General features: G+C 45.1%; 1 protein-coding gene and 1 long non-coding RNA gene across 2 annotated transcripts in view; one reads left to right on the top strand and one right to left on the bottom strand.

The window, feature by feature from the left end:
- LOC121133010 overlaps positions 1-16218 on the top strand; it is a 76187-nt gene extending 59969 nt beyond the window's left edge. The window contains exons 2-3 of the long non-coding RNA XR_005869730.1: positions 15494-15646; positions 15732-16218. This is a non-coding gene — a long non-coding RNA (uncharacterized LOC121133010). The remainder of the gene's footprint in view (positions 1-15493; positions 15647-15731) is intronic.
- Mrps33 (mitochondrial ribosomal protein S33) lies at positions 8935-17111 on the bottom strand. The gene is made up of 3 exons (XM_013125016.3): positions 17048-17111; positions 11797-12032; positions 8935-9234 (listed from the first exon to the last, which is right to left on the bottom strand). Exons 2-3 carry the CDS (start codon positions 12003-12005, stop codon positions 9129-9131), a joined length of 315 nt encoding a protein of 104 aa, XP_012980470.1. The 5' UTR covers positions 12006-12032; positions 17048-17111; the 3' UTR covers positions 8935-9128.
- Between the last annotated feature and the right edge of the window lie 4387 nt (positions 17112-21498).

Below are 21498 nucleotides of genomic sequence, written 5' to 3'. Positions count from 1 at the left end.
TGGGGTTGGGGTCTTGGAAGGGCTGATGTCTTTCCTGAAGCTGTACTCGCTGGAGTTGGGGTCTTGGAGGGGCTGTGTGGGCGGGTCTTCTGGATGCCAGGAGCGGCCCGGAAGATCAAGGGGGATGGGGGATGGGTGGGCGGTCCCTGCCGGAGACCCAATCTCACCTGAAGCTGGACTCGCTCAACATGCTAAATTTCTAAATCACATAGAAAACAAGACGCAGAGCTGAAAGGCATTGTTACAATAATCCTAGCTTTGGTGTTTACCTTCATTGTGTGTTCCATAGTTTTTCTTTCGCTCTGCAGGCCTCCTTTGCGTGTTTTCTATGAGGCAGCGTCTCGTGGTGACAGCGTCTTTCAGCTTCTGCTGATCTGGAGATGTTTTAGTGTCATTCTCACTTTAGAGGGGCAGTCTGTCCAGATGCGGGGTTCTCTGCTGACAGCTTTTCCTTTTGGCTCTTTGCCTATCCTGGCTGCTCTGTCCTGGCTGTCCTTTGGTGAGAAGCCGCGGATCCTCTAGGACCCTCGAGTGTGAACCAATTCTCTCTTGCTGCCCTTAAGCTTGGCTAGCATTTGCCTTTGGTTCTCTAAAACTGGATTACAGTGTTTCTTAGTATGTGTCTCTGAGTCTCTTTCCTTGGAATTCACTGAGTTCACTGGACATATGTTTATGACTTTTACTGTTAGCCGTTAATCCTTCTAGTGTCCTCTGTCTGGTGTTCTGTTTCTCATCCTTTAGAGTCCCTGTGTCTGTGCTGGCCTGCTTCTGGTGTTCTGTGGGTCGGTTAGGCTCCCAGGTTTTTCTCATTCGCTTCCTCTTGGTGTCTTTGATTTGCCTTTCTCGGCTTGGATCCTGGGTCCCGGAAGACTCAGGGGCCTCCAAAGCCCTCTTGAACCAGTGGCTTTCAGGGTTTTGTCTCTTTGAGAAATGAAATTCATGGACCACAGAGGGTGAGTTTATTGTAGATTCATAGGTGGGCACTCAGGAGGGAAGAGAGAGGCAAGCTGCTTGAATTAAGCTGGCATGGAGGCCAGTCGTATGGTGGGAAGGTTAGTTTCAGAGGAAGGTTAGTTTCAGAGGAAGAGAAAGAAAGCCCAGCTATTGGGAAAAGTGTACTTAGGTTCTAGCCAGCACCCAAAAGACAGAAGAGAAGAAAAAGAAAAAGTCATGACTTTCTGGAGGCTTGTATGGACTACACTAAGGGGCAGGAATTCTGGGAAGGAAAAGTCCATTATCTCATTAAAGGGTTAATTCTCCCTCCTATCTTTTTAGTGTGGCTTAAGGTAAACCAGCCCTTCCCGAGGGGTAGTCCTTTGGCCAGGTGATTGGCAGGCCCAACCGAAAGACGTAGATTCTATTCTTTTGAAAGTTTGTCAGTAGCAGTTTTCATTAATGAGACTCACTGATACTGTAATGCTGGGATTACAAATGCCAACTTTTCTGGCTTAAAAAAATTTAATGTGGGAACCAGGCCAAACTCAGGTCCTCATGCTTGTGTGGTAAGCATCTTACTGACCAAGACATCTCCCCAGCACCTGTTTTGTTTTTCGAGACAGGGTTTCTCTGTATTGTTTTGGAGGCTGTCCTGGAACTTGCTCTGTAGACCAGGCTGGTCTGGAACTCACAGAGATCTGCCTGCCTCTGCCTCTGGAGTGCTGGGATTAAAGGTGTGCGCCACCAACACCTGGCAAGCACCTTCCCATTGAATGTTTCTATTTTTTGATCCTTCTCTTCCTTCCTTTCTTCCTTAACTTCCATCACATCTTCTTCTTGTCGTTCTTTCAGAAATTTGTTTTAAAGTATTTGGTAGATTAGCTATGTAGTTTTTTTTTTCTGGGTAAATTTCTATGTTTTTCCTTCGAGGCTATAGACTCCATGTCTTAGCCAAGCTTTCTATTGCTTCGAGGAAACACCATGACCAAAAAGCAACATGGGGAGGAAAGGGTTTACTTTGCTTATGGCTGTTCATCACTGAAGGAAGAAGTCAGGACAGGAACTAATACCGGGCAGGAAGCTGGAGGCAGGAGCTGATGCAGAGGCCATGGAGGATGCTGCTTGCTGGCTTGCTTCATACAGCTTGCTCAGCCTACTTTCTTCCTTTTTAAAAATTATTTGTTTTGTTTTTTTTGAGACAGAGTTTCTCTATGTGGCTTTGGCTGCCTCGGAGCTCACTCTGTAGACCAGGCTAGCCTCAAACTCAGATATCTGCCTGCCTCCATCTCCCAAGAGTTGGGACTAAAGGCATGCGCTACAACTGGTGACTCAGCCTGCTTTCATATAGAACCCAGGACCACCATGGGCTAGGCCCTCTGCCATTGATCACAAATGTCTTACAGCCAGATCTTATGGAGGCATTTTCTCGATTGATGCTGCTTTTTCTCTGATGACTCTAACATGTGTCAAGGTGCAATCTCTCCTTCTCTGTCTCTGTCTCCCTCTATCTCTCCGTCTCTGTCTCTCTTATTCTCTCGGGCCAAATGTTATCTGCTTGCCTTGTGACTTTTGTTTTTGTTAACTGTTGAAAATGACATTGGAATCTAATAATGTGGCGAGTTGCAAACCTCATTCTCTCTTCCCTAGGTCTTTCTTTTTTTCTGTTTGTTTGTTTTGTTTTATATGGTTTTCCTTAAGTTTTGTGTTTCACTATTGTAGTCTATCTCTGTGATACAGGCCTTTTCAGGTCCCTCTGACTCTGTAGCACGTTATGGCCACATTCTAATTTTCCCTGGATGTGCTTTAATGCACCAGTCTTTATAGTTCCCAAAAGGCAAAAATCAGAAAAATGGAGAGGGAAGAAGGGTACCGACCCTTTGAATGCATTAGAGGTCACACCATCTAGGACAACGGAAGGAAAATGTGAAAGCGATGCCTTTTTGTCTCTGCCTGCACCTCCTGTGTTCAGAGCAGTGGCCAGGGTTGAGTACAGCTGTGGGAAGACAGGGTTTATTTATTTATTTATTTATTTATTTTAGTTAGTTTGTTTGTTTCTCTGTATTGTTTTGGAGCCTGTCCTGAAACTTGCTTGGCCTCGAACTCACAGAGATCTGCCTGCCTCTGCCTCCCAAGTGCTGAGATTAAAGGCATAGGCTACCAAAGCCTGGCCAGGGTTTATTTTTGCACACTGTTTCTTGCAGGGTGTATGCAGGTTGTTTCGGGAACATGTACAACTGCCTGCCAGGGGGCTGCACTTGAGGACTGGTTAGCTGTTACTGTGCTAAGAGCCGAAAGTGACCCAAGTTAAGTGCAGTTTACTTCCCAAGCCTTCCATAGAAAGTTGTAAACCTTCACCACACTCCAGTGTTCTAAAATAATTGCACCTGACAGGCAGAGCCAGGGCCATCGATGACCAGGTAAAGACAGACGCCTGAAGCTTTTTACTGCGCCTCCTTCCCAGAATCCTCTCCCTGGACACCCATTCTGACTCTTCTTGCCTTTTCTTTGGTAACTCAGAGAAGAACCTATATATCCGCGATGAACTGTGGCGGTCCCTGTAAATGCTGCAGCCGGCAGAGGAATAATCAGAGTGAGACAAGAGGGAACCCAGTTCAACACGGTTTAGTTATTGGTGCTGGCTCAAGCTTCTAGAGTCGACACCCGGCAGTTTATTTTAGGCATATTTAAGTACAGTACAATTTTGGGAAAAAAAAGTTTCCTCGTAACAATGATCTCAGTGCCCTGTGCACAATAAAGCTTAAGGTGTGACTACATCAAAACTCTTTTGTAAAGTACATGTGACCTCTACCATGAAGATGGGTTCTGTAGCTTAAGGGCCCAGGTCTGAGGTAGCATAGAGGTCACCAGGCTGTGAAGTACAGGTGACATCTCCCCATAAGGATGGGTTCTGTTGGCTGAGAAATAATGCTCAAGATCTTGGAAGGAAGGGTCTGGGACAAACATGATAGTCTGGGCATTCAAGTATGGTCAGGCCCTGCAGGTGGCACAGATCACTGGGCTATTAGCTACATCCTTTTCCAGACTTCTGAATGGAAAATGGATACACATCCCTTCAGTTGAAGAGACAAGCCTTCATGCTTAAAATTTCTGGTTTCCCTAGTGCTTATCTGTGAGCTCAAAGACCCTGTGCCCTCTACATTTAACAAATTATGTCATTATATTTAGTTTGTATTTTAAATAGTTTTCTTTTTTTGTTTTTGTTTTGAGACAGGGGTTCTCTCTGTAGCCCTGGTTATCCTGGAATTTGCTCTGTAGACCAGGGTGGCCTTGAACTACAGAGATATGTCTGCCTCTGCTTCCTGAGTGCTGGAATTAAAAGTGTGTGCTACTACCACCCAGCTTTAATAGTTTTTAAAAAATGATTTACTTTCATTTTACATGCATTGGTGTTTTGCCTTCATGTATGTCTGTGTGAGACTATTGGATCCACTGGAACTAGTTATAGACAGTTGTGAGCTGCCATGTGGGTACTGGGAATTGAACCTGGGTCCTCTGGAAGAGCAGCCAGTGCTCTTAACCACTGAGCCATCTCTCTAGTCCCTTATACATTAATTCTTATGTATTACTGAATATTTCTGGGTTATGTATTTTCCCAGTTATATATTCTTGCATTGATATTGTGTGTGTGTGTGTATGTATGTGTGTATGTGTGTGGTGGGGGGTTCACTTGAGACAGGGTTTTTCCTGTGTAACCCTGGCTGTCCTGGAACTCAATTTGTAGAACAGGCTATGAAGTTTTGGATTTTCAGTCAGTTTCTAAAGATTTGCTAAATTCTGATTAGGGAAAGGCCCCAGGGTACCTAGGGAATTTCACTTGAGTTAGAGAATTCAATAATTTATCAGCTAGGGAACTTAGGCCAAGTTACTTTAAGCCCTGTTTTTAAGTTCTAAAAGCAAAATTCCCACATGAGCAGCATCAGCAAGCCCTGGGAGCCTTTTACATATGCAAATTCCTGGACCCTACCAGAGACCTCAATAAGGCACACCAGTGGGGTCCATCCATCCGTCTGTATCTAACAAGCTCTCAATAGGATACCGAGGAATACTTGATCTGAGAAACATCGACTGATTGACAGCAATCTTTTTTTTTTTTTTTAGACAGGGTCTCTGTAGCCTAGGATGTCCTCAACAGCCTAGTGTAACATTGATCCTCTGAAGTCGGCTTCCTTAGTGCCAGGATTTACAAGTCATACGCCCAAGTACAGTTGTGTTTCTTAGCCTTGGATGCACAGCTGAACAACTTAAGAAGCTATCTAAAGCAGCAGTGCAGGGGTTGGGTGTGACTCGGTGGAAAGTACTTGTCTGGCCGGTGTGTGAGGTCTTTGATTCAGTCCTTATGGGGAGATGTCACCTGCACTTCACAGCCTGGTGACCTCTACGCTGTCTCAGACCTGGGCCCTTAAGATACAGAAGTCATCTTCATGGTAGAGGTCACATGTACTTTACAAAAAAGTTTTGATGTAGTTGCACCTTAAGCTTTATTGTGCACAGGGAATTGAGATAATAGTTATAAGGGAACTTTTTTTTCCAAAATTGTATTGTATTTAAATATGCCTAAAATAAATTGCCTGGTGTCAAACTCTAGAAGATTGAACCAGCACTGATAACTAAGTTGTGTTGAACTGGACTTTCAAAGAAAAATAAGCACAGAAAAACAAGGGACAGGAAAAACCTCACAAGTTAAGAGCAAGCCATTTTCAAACACCAATGCCTTAGCTAATGCCTCCTTCCTGCTCCAACTCTGACTGGTCTGGAATAGTACCAGGGACAGAGAGGATCTTTCAAATTATCCCAAATAGCCAAGATTCACAGTCAAAAGCTCCAAACTCAAGTTCTTGTATAAAATGGGACAGTAATAGCCATAGGGCTGTTGTAGAGACCAAGTAACACAGTTTTAGGAAACTGTGTAGTATTTAGCAAATGGCAGAGCTTGACAAATGACTGCTCTGACCTTCAGAGAGCAGAGCTACAACATCAGCTCATGAAAGAACATGGGTCATGGAGCAGCTTAGCAGTAGAGCATTGGCCTAGTATCAAGACCCTTGCCGGATGGCGGGTGACTCACGCCTTTAATCCCAGCACTGGGGAGGCAGAGACAGGCAGATCTCTGTGAATTCGAGACCGGCCTGGTCTACAAGAGCTAATTTCAGGACAGCCTCCAAAGCCACAGAGAAACTCTGTCTCGAAAAACAAAAAACACAAAACAAAACAAAACAAAGACCCTGGCTACCAGCCCCAGCACCTCCGAACCAAACAACCAAGCATACACCAGGGAATTGACATGTAGGCATTGATTCATCGAAGTTGTGATTCTGAGGTTGACAGACCACACCCTTTATAGCACTCACTAATATTTCATGGTTACATCTTGTGCATGCTGTTTATTTTAAACTTTTCTTTATGCTTGTGAAAAAACGAGTCTGGTGATCAAGGATTTTAAATTGTCTAGGTGTTTGTAGATGTCTGATCTCTGGCGTAAAGTAAGCTCCAGTCTCTTCTCAAATGGGGATACTTACCGTGGAGCGAAGGGAGGCTTAATGAGATAGGATCTAAAATACACAACGTCCTATACGTGATGAGTGCTGTAAGAATGTTGGCATACTTGCCCTCATTGTTTCCAATGCTTAGGAGCTCATTCCTACGCAAAACAACGTCCTCTTCTGTCTCTGTAACCCTTTATTTAATATTTGCATTACTGTGCTTGTAGCTAGTTTGGGGCTTAATGTATTGGCCAGTCCCCAAGAAGACTCAGAGAGGAGCCTTAGATTAATTTTAGTGTCCTCTCCAAAACTTTTGGTTGCTCTTTAGAATTGTCTTTATTCTATGTGTTCTTATGTATTTTCTGAGCATGTATGTCTGTGTACAGTGTGTGTGCCTGGTGCTTGGAGATGCCAGGAGGGGTTCAGTTCCTGGGACTGGACTACAGAAGGCTGTGAGTTGCTATTCTGGGAATTGAACTCAGGACCTCTAGAAGAGAGGCCCGTGTTCTTAACCTCTGAGATCTCTTCAGCCCCGTTTGTATTCTCAACAGACCAGGCAGTAGTTTTCTGTCATGTTTTAAAAAAATATTTATATTTATTTTAAATAGGGTCTTATGTAGCCCTAGTTGGCCTGGAATTCACTATGTAGACCAGGCTGGCCTCAAACTCACAGACTGTTTTTGCCTCTTGAGCGCACACCTTTAATCCCAGCACTCGGGAGGTAGAGGCAGGCAGATCTCTGAGTTTGAAACCAGCCTGGTCTACAAGAGCGAGTTCCAAGACGGCTCACAGAGATCCCCCTGCTTCTGCCTCCCAAGTGCTGGGATTAAAGGCATGTGCCACCAACGCCCGGCTTACTTTTTTTTTTTTAATCTTAGAAGATGAAGCATAAGTAAAAGCATTACAGCACATATATACAAACGTACATATATAGCCAGGGTTGGCCTAGAACTCATCCTCTTAGTTCCTCTTGATTCTTTAAAATTTCTAAAACTACTTTAAGGGTCCGGGAGTTTTGCCTGCATGTATGTATGTGCCCCACAGGGCATCCAATCCCCTCAAACTGGAGTTACAGATAGTTGTGAGTCAACATGTGGGTGCTGAGAACCAAACCCAGGTCCTCTGCAAAACAAGTACTCTCACCTGTTGGGCTGCGGCTTCAGTGCTGGGCTTCCTCAAAGCTGGAGAATTGCCACAGCTGTCCCGAGCTCAGGCTCTGACATTTCCCACTTCAGCGCCTACCGTGGGCCGGCTGCACTGCCAGATGCACTTTCTAAAGCTCTTGCCGCTACTTTGTAACAGACGCACTTTCTAAAGCTCTTGCCGCTACTTTGTAACAGACGCACTTTCTAAAGCTCTTGCCGCTACTTTGTAACAGACGCACTTTCTAAAGCTCTTGCCGCTACTTTGTAACAGATGCACTTTCTAAAGCTCTTGCCGTTACTTTGTAACAGCGGCAGCACTCACACAAACCCGGAGATGCTGTTTCTACTCATTCTATCCCCTCGCAGCTATTGTGAGTCAGGCAGATGGCAGGGATTCAGTAGAAAGTGTTAAATGAATGCATTCTGAACCTTCTGTTTGCGTTCAACTCTATCAGACACAGATCACCCAATTTTAAGTGCCCCTCCCCCCAGGCTAGATAAGCACTAGCCATACCATCTGGATTATGCATGTTTAAAAATAACATTTGTCTAAACATATGCATCGAGTTCTTACTAATCCAGGACTCATTCAATGACAGGGAAAGAAAACCCTACCTAAAGTAGCTGCTATGTCTACTCTTGCCTCTGTACTCTGCTTTTGACCAAGAGGCTAAAAGGACTTTACCGTGACATGTACCTCTTTTCCTCTTTTCCCTGTTTGGAGACAGTGTTTTGTTAAATTGTGCAGGTTGGCCTCAAACTTGCTGTCTTGCCTAAGCTTCCCAAGTATCACCAGGTCACAGACCTCGACAGGCCTGTCTATGTTCTCATGGTTAAATATGAGCCAGTCAGTGGTCTGTTTTAAATTTCTAGGACAAGAATTATTCTATTTTTTTGTTTGAGACAGAGTTTCTCTGTGTAGGGCTGTCCTGGAACTTGCTTTGTAGACCAGGCTGGCCTTGAACTCAAAGCCACAGAGAAAACCTGTCTCTAAAAAACCAATATATATATATATATTTATGTATTTATATTAGTCTCCTCTATAAGACTTAAAGTTCCATGAGCTAAAACCTACCACTGTATCACCAAGGCTTCAACCCCTCGTATAAAGTAGGCATTCGATACTCCCTTTCCTGAGAAGCTTTTACTCTCCTGGAGGCCTCTTCAAAAGCGTGCGCTGGAAGGTGATCAGAGAGGAAGGCTGGGGTTGGGGGGAAGCAATGAAGGAGTAAGGAAAGTACAGGGTGCTCATTTAGGGAGGCCCCCCTGCTCGACTCCCAATATTCCATTCCCATCTTAAACAAACCACTGAACAAGAGTTCATTCATCCCATCAATTAGGTAACTCTCAGATTACAAAACCAAGGCAGATATAATTTGAAGAATTAGAACATCTCTAAGAAACCATCACAGCTTAACTGAAGTGGATGAGAACACGGGGTTGATGCCCACCGAGGCAGGTCACATTCCTCTAATATGTGAAAAGGTAACAGATAGACTTTCTTAGTCACTGAGGAAGGAATTTCCTTTAATGACAACTGATTCTATTATTTCTTTTTCGTAGCTCTTTTCCCTTCTCCTTTCTTTGGTTTCTCCTTTCCACGGAGCTTCTTTAGACGTCTTTGCTCATCCTTAAAATCCTGATGCTCATCTCTGGAAGAAGGAAAAAGAAAGAAAGAAAGAAATCAACAAGCTACGATGATCACACCAGAGGAGAACTGATCTAGAGCTGCCTCTTAGGCTGTTGAGCAAGGCTTTTCAGGGCATGTCCTTAGCTGGGTGAACAGAAAGTCCAGCCAACACAGAGGCTGGTTGGGTTGTAAGAATTCAGATGGTAGTTTTCCTGCACAGACACAGTACCACAAGGAGCAGTAAACTTCCTGGTGAGCCCAGGGAAACCTCTTTAACTGTGAGATACACTACCCAGCATTTCCCTATGTTAAGGCTAAACACCTTGGGTTAGATTCCCAGTTTAAAAAAAAAAACACTAAATAGACTAAATATCTAGAGGAATAAAACTTGGGTAACAGCAGGTGGATCTTTGTGAGTTTGGGGTCAGCTGGTCCTACAGACTGTGCTCCAGGTCAGCCAAGGCTACACAGAGAAACCCTGTCTCGAAAAACAAAACTTGAGTATAATTTTCAGTAGCTGCACAGAGATCCTGATTGCCCTAGGAATTAGCATCTACTTAAAAATGGGCAGTTCTCCCGGATGGCCTGCATGGCAGGGAATGCCCACACAGAAAGCTGCTGGGAAAGGGCTCAAGCAGACAGAACGCAAACTCTGTTGCCCAGGGCAAAAGCCCTTTTCTTTACCACAGACCCCTGTGACTGCCTTCTGCCCTCCAGTGTTCCGGTAGCCCAAACTCTTCCTGGGCCACTCATCCCAGGCACACTCCCGCCTCGGGAAGAGAGGCCTTTGTTCTCTCTTGCTTCTGTCCCAAGCTCCTCTTCAGGTCTCACCAGGCTCACTCACTACCCGTGCGCCTCAGTCTCCCCTACGGGGCTGATCCTGACTGACTGCCCTGTTTAAAGTGTTACCATGCCTGTAGCCTGCTCGCCACAAGCCCTGTCAGCACTCTAGATCCTGCTGAGCTAGTTCTGCACGCCCCTCCCCCAGCACGTTCAACACTGTCACAAAACAGATCATACTATTTATTACATCATCCCCCAGTCTTCATCCCACCATCAGACGGAAAACTCCAGAGGCCGCTAGCACACGCTTGTTAACTGAGTGAATCTACTGCTTTGGTTGATTATATTTCCCTCCCGCTTTTGCAGGCCTTTACAGCAGACTTTACTGAAGGATGTCTACTCATCAGACTTTACTGAAGGATGTGTACACTCATCAGACTTTACTGAAGGGATGTCTACACTCATCCTGGCTGAGGCTACAGAGAGCCGTGCACTGAAGGCATCATTTACCATAACTACTGACTAAACACATGAAAATCATTTTGATTTTCAATGAACAACCAAGTGCTTAGTATTTTTTCCCTTATCTCCAAAGATAGCTAGGTCTTTGTTCTTCAAATAAATAGAGAACAATCTAAAGCTGACATATTAAAATAGTTGAATGTGATTTTGTTGGGGGTTATAACTGTCCATGGGATCTAGCTTCTGACATTTTATTCTGGGTCATAATAAAATTAGGTTTTATTTTTCTGAGCCAAGACTAATGGCTAAGGAGATAGTCCCTAGCAATTCCAGACACTCAAAAGAAGGCCACACATTATACTCTCCAGTAATATATTAACTTAGAGTACTCATTTGTTTTGTTAACTGGTGTTCCTTTAATCTTCATCTTAAATACCCGTACATGGAAAGAACTTAAAAATATGTTGGATAAGTTAAGGTACCGGCCTTTAGCTCTCTGGAATGAGTGCCAGGCTGTGCTATTTATTTTTTATTATAATGAATGGTCCCAAGTTAATAGCTAGGTCCAATTAAAACATGTTATATTTTAAAGATGGTATGCAATTATATTTTATAAAATATACTGTTTTAATATTTTGTAAGGGGCATGTATTAGTTTGGAAATTTCTTGAAAACAATTTTTAAAAGAAAATGACCATCTAGGTATTTTCTTCTTTTTTTTTCCTACAAATGTCTTAGGCACTCACTTCTTAGACCTACCAAATACACAAAACACAGTATTAAGAGTTATGTGATTTATAAATTATCATTAAAGTGAACTACAGCTTATCCAAGCCAAATTGATATATCAAAGACACAAAAGTGCCAGAAGCGACTGAGAGGAGTAAGAATATCAACAGAACTGCCACGGGCAGAGAACGGAGGCTCCCACAGACCAGGAAGAGGCAGCTGTGTGTGGGGGGACAGGTTCTGTTCTGTACCAAGCGCCGGCAGCTCTGGCACCATGGTGCTTGTAGGGTTTAGTCCTCCTCATCTGGGCCCACTTCCTACCCACATCCTTTCTGCAGCACCCTTAGGTTAATGAACAACCGGACACCTCTCCAGAGCTCAGTACAATTTGATGCTGGTTATGTTTTAGACAAAATTCCAACAAGCCATGTTTTTGTTTGTTTGTCTGCTTATGAGTCAAGGCAATTTTGAAAGAACACCTACTGGACCTTTTGATCTAGCTGGACTCTCATAAGAGCCACAAAACTGTAGGGAGAGACAAGCTAATTGTTTTCCTTTGCTGGTCTGCTAACACCCTCCCACAAAGCCTTATCTTTTTTCCTCTCCTCACCTATAAAGGCCAAGGAAACGCAGTGTGCCCATGAGCGCAAAGTACGTGTTGTGATTTGGATACCAGTCGTAAGTCTCTTTCCTTTTGGCCAAGGGCTGCTCACTGAACATATTCACCACTTTCATGGACTTTGAATCAGTAGGCCTGGCCACTTCACCAAAGATCCGGGCACTCAGACGAGACATACGCAGTGCATATTCTGAAGCCATTTCTTAAGCAGTGAGGAACAAGACTCCCTATAAAAAAGGAGATTAACAGGTGAGCCTGAGAAATTTACACTTATCTAGTAAACACTGTAGAAAAAGAAACACAGCAAGCCAGCCATGAATTATTGTGTACCTTTGGCAAGATCCGCCCTGGGGTTGAGACATATCCACTCTACAGCCATTTCTTTCTCACACCTGTGTTTTTTACATTTTGGGTTCATGCACTATGTTTCTTTGGTGTATTGCCTTTCTTATAATTTGTGATTCAATAGGTTATTTACCTGCCGTCAAGTTCACTTATTTGCAAGCTGGATGAAGGGGACAAGGGAGCAAGTTATTCTGCTATAGCATCATTATTATACCTTTGGAAAACAACCACCCAAGCAATCTGCAAATAAATATGCTGACTGCTTGCCATCTAAAGGTGTAATCATGGCAGAGAAGTAATTATGCTGTTGTCTTTATTATCAGTCCTTTGAACACTGTTCTCCTCAAGGGCACCAGATGGCTCTGAGAACTGCTAATGAGTTATGAGGTCATCTGGCCTCTAGGTTACTGGATTGAATTCTGCCTAGCAACCGAAAGCCATTTGGGAAAAACAGACAGCAGTTCTACAGAAACAAAATTCAACAGCTCAAATAAGGATCATCAGTTTAAAAGCTCTGTTGTCCCTGAACAAAAGTCACCTAGGAATTATGATGCTATTTATCATCCTTAATGCAAACTAGCTCAACAGTAATGTTTTCTTCAGAGGTACAGAATGTTGAAACAGACGTCAGAATGATAACCAGGGCATTAAAACGACAGCTAACAGACAGAACAAAACCCACAGTACAGACATGTAAAAATCAAGAATGCTTCTGGAGTCTGGAGGGATAGCTCGCTGCTCTTCCAGAGGATAGCTCAGTTGACAGCTCCCACAATGGACTGCCCACAACTGCCCGAAACTCCAGCTCCACGGGATCTGATGCCTTCTCTCGGCCTCTGTGGGCACCACACTCAAATGGCATGGAGCCACAGAGACACAGACATAATAAAGAGTAAAAGATACATACCATCAACAATAAGAAGAATGCTTCTGGTTGACTAACTATGTCACCTCATGTAGGTCAGATAGGTGGGCTGCTGGTGGCAGAATATGCCAATTTATGTGAAAATTTCATGCCACGATGAGAACCCTTGCTGGCTAAAAGGCTATCTGGGAGATAGTTTGGCTAAGAGGAAAAGGAGCTGGCCTTTAAACATGAAAAAGGCACACATATCTTGAAAAAAAATGGGAGAACTAACCCAAAGCCAGGATGCTAAAATAAACCAGCTCTTCAGAGTTTTGCACATCACCCTTGCAACGCAAAGTCTGGGTCCATCAAACTAATACTTCAAAATCAAAACTGCCAGGAAGAGTGCGGGAGGAAGCAAGAATGCCTGTGAACCTGCCTGCCACCTGCAGGGAAGAGGTCCTGCAGCTGTTAAAGGACAAGGCTAGGTGTAAGACATCTGATAAAATTCCCTAGTGCTTGCAAGAAATAAACTCAGTTTGTCTGAACAGAGTTTTAATGCGATTTCGACACCCAGAAACAGAACAGAAGCCGACCTCAAGCCACCTGTAGAATGCTAAGCCTTACACCATTTGCCACCTTGAACCAACTAGGTGAACTTGGCCGGCAGTGCCACCCGAAGGCTAACACGGGGAAAGGAGTCAGGTTGGGAGCCTCGTCCAACCGAGTCTGGGGCTCACTGAGCTCTCTTTGCTGCTCCTTTCTGACACACTTCTGCCGTCTCTTGTGTGGCTGTACGGTTGCAGGTGGGCTTGGGCTGGTGCTATGAGAACTAGGCTTTCATTTCTATCAGGGGAAAAACGTCATTACCAGCTTAACATCTAAGTAGAAAATAATGACCAGTGTCACAACCCTCCTGGGGCCTTGCAGACGTCCAGAAGTTTTCAGAACCAGCTATGTGTCTGTGTATGCTTTTTTTTTTAAACCTTGAATCTTTTTTTTTTCAAGCACAAGTTTAAAACACATTGTTTCCAACCTCTTTTCATTTGCCCTCTTTTGCTCAATTACTAGGAGACAAATTTCCACTGCAATTGCATAAAATTTCCAGAGACACTTTAAGGCAGACTGGGAACTATCATTTTGCTACAGGGTTTAAGGGAAAATACATCCTGAATTCCCAATCACTTTATTTTTAAATAGAGGCTATGGGATGAATCCCAGCTTCACATCCTGGCTCCGTCATTTAGTCTAAAGTTGACTTTCCCTTTTCTCTGAAAAGAAAGGTTGCAGGAATATTGTAGGGCAGTGATACTCAGTAAATGGTAGCTCAACAAAGGAACAACCCTAACCTCACACAGACATGCATGTTGATGTCTCGTCCTCGCTTGGGAGAGTGCACACGCACACACAGTTACACCTTCATTTACGAAGCCTGACGAGGGAGTGGGGCAACCAGCACCTTGAGAACCCACAGGTAGGGAAGAGGAAAGGGCTCTCTAGAAACAGCCAAAGCCACCAGAGGATGCTAGGATGCTAAGGTAACTGCACCTTGCAACGTAGCCGACAGGTGGGATTTAGAATCAGTAATAAGATCACATCAGAATCCATGGCAACACAGACCACAAACCCAAGTCTTAAAGTGACAGCATCTCTACGACAAAGGAAGAGAGTAACCCTCTTCAGACGCCAGTCCTTGACTCCACCCCACTCCGGGGACTTCAGTTTCTGTCCATAGCACAGACACACGTCCTAGTAAATGACAGAGGAACCTGGTTGAAAAAAAATTTTTTATATAAAGGTTGCGCTTTTCAAAAAAAAACACTTTAAAAATTGTATTCATGGGGAGGGAGAGGGAGCTGGGATCGACATGTGAAACAAGCTTGTTTCTAACTTAAATAAAAAAAAAGGAAAAAATGTATTCATTTATTTTGTGTTGTGACATATGTATGTATGTATGTATGTATGTATGTATGTATGTATGTATGTGTGTGCAGGCTAAAAAGGATTGTTTTCTGTAACCACTGATCCTAAGACTGACACATTGCTACATTTTTTTCCCTGTCTAACGCTTTTTTCCCCCTCAGCACAAGGTTTCTCTGTGGCTTTGGAGGCTGTCCTGGAACTTGCTCTGTAGACCAGGCTGGCCTCGAACTCACAGAGATCAGCCTGCCTGTGCCTCCCGAGTGCTGGGATTAAAGGCATGCTTCTACCTTATTTTTTTGAGACAAGGTCTTTCATTGTACCCGAAGCTCATGGATTGGCTAGACTGGCTGAGGAATGAGTTCAGGGGATCCTCCTATCCCAACGTCCCCAGTGAGTGTCCCCACTGCAGCCTTGGCTTTTTAACCCGGTATCGGGGATCAGACTCAAGTACCCACGCTTGCACGGTAAGCACATCACCCCTCCATCCATCTCCCCAGACTCTAGATATGACTTAAACGATCATTTCTAGCTCACCAACTGGCTTCGGCTTATGTCTGCCTTTCCTTTTTGAAGGGTGAAGATAAAAAGTGTGGGGTTAATCTCGACCGACTGCTGTCTGAATTCGTATGCGATGCGCATTATGGAGTCTCCTGGGAGGAAGCTTTCTTCAGGTCCTCAAAACAAGAGTCTGGCAGGGAGGGTGCACCAAGCTTGATGTAGGAAAAGGTAGCTAGGACTCTTTTGTCTGCTTTTAAGTAAAACGCCACGTCGCCACGGTCATCCTCACATCTTTCTCTGTGCCCACTCTCAGCAGGTAAATGAAGGCAAGTCATGTGGTCTCCATGGATGGCAAACCCGAAGGCACAGTGTCTGCCCCGGCATGCCCCAACGAGTGCACACGCTGATGTGACCGAGAAGCAAGCTGATCAAGAACCAGCATTTAAAAAAACCGGTATCCGCTATTTTACTGGGTCCCAGCGTAGGGAAAAGGGGCCAGTCAAAGAAACACACCCTGAGCAGAGCCAAAGAAACACACTTTGGCCCTGCAACCAGAACCAAAGAAACACACTTTGGCCCTGAAACCAGAGCCAAATCTGACCCTAATCCTGTACAGAAAACTAGCCAATCCTTGGACAGGAGCTCTAGCCAATCCTTGAGCAAGAGATCTAGCCAATGTGAGCACAGCACTGAAATCAGACCAATCCCTATCCTGGAAAAACTTTCCCGCCCCCAAGAATCCCTATATAAACCCTGTGTATGTTCAGCTTGGCTAGTCCAGCTGCTTCCTTCCAATAAACCCCTTCAGTGGACTTTGGGTGAAGATCTTCTTTTGTGGCAGTGGCGGGGCAGTGGCGGAGCAGAGGCGACCCTGGGCAGAGCAGAGCGAGCAGGGCTGTAACACTTTTGGCTGGGAAACCTTCCCTTGGCAAAGAGGAGTTGTTACACTCTGCTCCCCACTCTCAGGGAGCAGAGCTGAACTGTAGCAACTTCGCCAGAGAAACCTCCTGCCTAGCAAAACTGCTACACTAGGGGAACATCCCCAGCTGGAAGACCCTGTCCTGCCTTAGCCGAGCCAATACACTTTCTCTGAGACAAGGCTGTAAACTGCTAAGCTTACTGCAACCTGTGGTGGTCCTCGGCTCCCGAGCTCCAGGATACCTTTTACCTGAGCTGTGTAACACTCAGTATTCTGTGGCTCCGGAGCTCCAGGATACCTGACCCACTCCTGTCCAGTCCCGAATGCTTACACCCAGAGCATGGACGCAACTGAACAGAATGTAACTTCATCCCGTGCAGCCGACCCTCCGCAATCTGACCGGGTCCCTCCTCAGGGGGTGCAAGCTGTGTAGCGGTGCATTTTCCCCAAGTGTCATCTCCAATGCATTTAAAACAAAACAAAACACTAGTGACAAACACAGTCTGCGCCTCCCCCGCAAAACCACAGCGCTGCTGGCGGGCAGACCGGGAAAGGCGAGGAGCATTCTTCCCCGCAGGACGCAGGGGTTCGCGGGTGCACGTGGGACGCCCAGGGGGCCCCTCACAGAACCGCCTGGACCCTCTCGGCGGCTCCACCAGGCTGGGGAGTGCCCCCCCCCTGCCGTGACCCCGACGCCCCGGGCGCCTTACCTGTGGTCGACCCGGCTCACGCGCAGCCCGGAAGGCCCGCCCACCCCCGCGTCCGGAAGGCCCGCCCCCTTCTCCCCCACCACCGCCTGCTCCAGCACCGGGGAGCAGTCGAGAGGCGGAAGCTGGGCGGCTAGAGCGGAGGCGGCGGACAACCCGGAACTACTGGCGTTTCCCTGGGGGCCTCGGGTGACACCTAGCGGTACGGCTCGTTCGGCGCCGGGGTCTCCGCTCGCCCGCGAGGAAGGCTGTGTGCGCGCGCGGGTGTGGTGGTGGGAGGCAGGGAGGGAGGTTCTGGAGGGTTCGCGGGGTTCGTTTGGTTGAGAGTTGGCCGCGGAACCGGGTCCCTCGTCCGTGGAGCTGCTTGCTCTTAGCATGAAGCGCAGGGTTTCCCCTTTCTCTTCACGGTTTCCCCTTTTTGCTTTTCTTTTTTTTTCTTCGAGCTGATGCCCTATGTGCCCCAAAGACACTAACTGATACCGGGTCGGAGGCTTAGGAGGGAGATTCCTCCTTTTTCGACCCTCTTAGGAAGACTCCTTTCTGCTAGTCAAGGGCTTCTCTTTGGAGATGGGTTTCTCTCTCCTGGGATGAGCTGTCGGGCGGAAGATAGGATGGAGAGAACTGTGTCTTGGAAGACAGCAGACAAAGTCTGCTTTTCTGTGTTTTTCCTTAAAAGTATTCTTACTAATTAAATTTGCTCCCAACCCCAGTTCCTCTCCACCACCCACTCCCCCTCTGTTTCTGTTCAGAAAGGTGCAGGCCTCCCATGGGTGTCAACAAAGCACTGCATGTTAAGTTGAGGTAGGACTAAGCCCCTCCCCTCTTATTAAGGCTTGGTAAAGCAACCCGACATAAGGAATAGCTTCCCAAAAAGCCTGCCAAAGTGTCAGGGACAGGTCCCGCTCCCACAAGAACACCAACTTATCCAACTGTCACTGTCACTTCTGCTTCCAATTTTTATGATAGAGTCTCGATGTGGGGGAAAAAAAAAAGCAAAATGTCCTAACTGCGGGACAAGGGAATGTCTTAACCATCAGACAGTTATGAAGTCAGTCATGGGACCGTGGGCAATCTCAAAAGGAAACCAGATATGTAGACCAAGAAAGGTGCAGCGTTATCTGTGTCTGCTGACAGTCAAAGTGCCCTTTATGGCCAGCTGTCCTTGGGGCTGCGACAGCTTGTTCACACCATGTCAAAAATTAAGGCGCTGGGACTTTGCTCATCCGTGCACTAGTGAACGGTCTGCGCGTTCCAAAGACCATGGCTGCATTGTAGTATCCTTTCATTGTGGCTTTGGCTTCCACCATAAGCTTTTCGAGAAGATCCTGGGAAGAAGTATCTTAAAGAGGTGATCTGATTCACCATCACCTGGTGAATGATTTCACCTTACTCTACCAGTATGATGCTCACTCCGTAAATACAAGAATTAAAGAAAAATGTACAGTGTATCATCTTCTGCAGTGTTCTCTGTAGGACAGCTCACTCCTTGGAATCTTTGCTTGCTTTGTTAACTGCTTAAACTGTGTGTCTCCACTGAATTTTTCCTGGAAATACAAGAACTGAGAGACCCCCTCCCATAAAAAGGCATGTCTCCTCAGTAGTTATCTGAGCCTCTCATTGGCAACAGAAGCACTGTAAGTATTTTGCTCCTTGCAAAATCTGCTTTCAATAGAGCCACATTTGATAGGGATTACTGTACAGCGCTTATTGAATGCCTGAGAGTTCGATCGAGAAACGGGTGCTTATTTTCTGAGCATTAATCAAGGTTCTACACAAATACACTAAAATAGATTTCAGAATTAAAGCAAATCAGCAGTGAGTTCAACATCTAGATGGTATTCACTTGACATTGTCTTTACTCCTATAGAATTTATGTTTGCCAAGTTCTAATAAGTTATCAACCCATGCTATAGTAAGCAATCTTATAAACATTTACACCAAGGCTATTAAAATCCTACACGTAACTACAGCCACCTACCTCATAGTGTCCTGGGCAGCAGCAGTCCCTGGAGAAATTTCACCCTGTGTTTTCTGTTTCTATAGATTTGGGTTGTTTTTAACCAATACATTGCTTAACTTTTTCTTCATTTTTTTCTCTTCCTATTTTTTAAAAATATAAGTTAGAAACAAGCTTGTTTCACATACCAATCCCGTCTCCTTCCCCTACAAAGCAATCTACAGATTCAATGCAACCTCTTAAGTTTTATAAACAAGAAGACCTCTATTCTTGTTTGCCTCTTTGTTGCTGTGATGAAACACTGATCAAAAACTACCGGGGGGGCAGTTTATTTGGCTTGCCACTTATTGTCCATCATCCAGGGAGACCACAACAGGGACTCAGAGCAGGACTGAAGATCCTGGAGGGATGCTGCTTACTGGCTTGCTTCCCTTATATCTCAGGACCACTTGCCCAGGAGTGACAGCCTGTAGGGGCCTTGGCCCCTCCCCATCAATTATTAATCAATGAAATGTCCCATAGATATGTCATCAGACAAATCTGCTGGAGGTAATTACTCAACTAAAATTACTTCGTCCTGGGTAAGTCTAGTTTATGTCAAGTTGATAACGATTCGCCAGTACAAACTCCTGTGTATTGGCTGTTAGCTTTAATCTGACTCATGGCATGAGATTTAAGTACATCTTCACTATATACAGGGAGCTGGTTCTAGGACATGTCATGGACATCACAGTCTATGGGTGTTCAACTCATATACTGATATTTGCATATAGTAGATGCAAGCTTATAATATACTTTAAATTATTTCTAAATTAGTTATGATGTCTCATGCAATGTGAAAGATATGTAAATAGTTGTTACACTGTATGGACAAGAAAAAAGTCTGTGTTTATTTACTACAGATAGAAGCCAGGAAGTTACTGATCTATATGACTGAGTGAATCTATGGGGGGAAAGCCTATGAACATGGAGGGTCTGCTGTGTTCATATAAAGCTTGTTGCTGCTTCTGCTTTGTATGTATTTGTTTTTTATCATTTCAATTGACTTGCTATATGTTAAAAATATTCGTTTTTTAGGTGTGTGTGTGTGTGTCTGTCTGTCTGTCTGTCTGTCTGTCTGTCTGTCTGCCTGTCTGTGTAACTATGTTCACATGAGGGCAGGGGCCGGTGGAGGCCAGAAGAGGATGTCATATAACCTGGAACTGAAGTTATAGATGGTTGTGAACCATCTGGCATGGGAGCTGGGAACTTAATTCAGGTCCTTTTCAAGAGTGGTGTGTGTTCACAATTGTTGAGCTGTCTCTGCTGATTTATGTTATTAGTATGTTTTGCAAATATTTATAAATCACAATAAGTCTTCCTTTCTTTCTTCCTTCCGCCCTCCCTCCCTCCATCCCTCCCTCTCTCCTTCCTTCCTTCCTTCCTTCCTTCCTTCCTTCCTTCCTTCCTTCCAGACAAAGTCTTCCAATGTAGCCCTGGCTCACTCTGTAGACCAGGCTGGCTTTGGGATCCCAAAGACCCACCTGCCTCTGCCTCCTAAGTGCTGGGATTAAAGGCGTGTGATCTATCATGTGTGGAAAGAAATCTTTCTTAGAACAGAGCAAGAGTAAGCTGTTTTAACATTGTTATGAACATCCATGATTTTCTAAAATTCTTATTTATTTATTTTATCCTTGTTTGGTAGGTAGTTTCAAAACAAACGATTCTAGAATTTGAAATTTTCAGGTTTTTAAAAACTGGTCCCAGTTTTTTTGTTATACTGCACTTTTGTGGTCATTTCCCAGAATGTCTCAAAAAAAGAAATTAAAATACTTAGAAATGTTAAAAACAAACAAACAACAACAACAACAAAAAAAACAGTGCAGCAAGGTGTATTAATTCTTTGTCTGCTAATAACCAATGCCACCACAGATTTGGTATGTTGGCAAGAGGTTTATTTCAGCCCCTGGTCCTGTCCTGGAGAGGGCCCACATTCAGCAATAGCTTTGTTTTCTGGGGCATGTGTACAATGTTTGCGTGCACGCTCATGTATGTGAGTGTGGGTGTAGGCGTGCATGTCTGGAGGTCAGGGAACACGCCCAGCTGTTGGCCTTTGCCTTTCGTCTTGTCTGAGACAGGGTCACTCAAGTTCCCTGCTAAGTACAGCAGGCTAGGTGGCCTGGGAGCCCCGGGCAGTCAGTGCTCCTCTGCCCTGGTCACCCAGTGGTGCTTCTCTGGTGTTGCAGATGTGTGCTGTGGTACCCAGATCTTGTGTGGGTTCTGGACTTTCAGGTGGCCCAGCTTGCACAGCAAGCCATTTACTCACTGAGCTGAGTCCTTGGGCTCCTGGCAATAGTCCCGTTGGTCGCAGAATCTGAAGGTGGTACATAGCAGCGTATGTTGAGAGACAGGGAGGCCGTCCTCTCTCTCATGAGACCCCCAGCATTCATCCACGAGGACTTCACTCCATGGCTTATTTAATACTACGTACCCCCAGTGGCCCCGTCTCTAAATGCCA

The sequence above is a fragment of the Mesocricetus auratus genome, unplaced genomic scaffold (genome assembly GCF_017639785.1).
Source record: "Mesocricetus auratus isolate SY011 unplaced genomic scaffold, BCM_Maur_2.0 Super-Scaffold_100019, whole genome shotgun sequence".
Lineage (NCBI taxonomy): Eukaryota > Metazoa > Chordata > Mammalia > Rodentia > Cricetidae > Mesocricetus > Mesocricetus auratus.
This window is presented reverse-complemented; position numbering and strand designations above follow the sequence as displayed.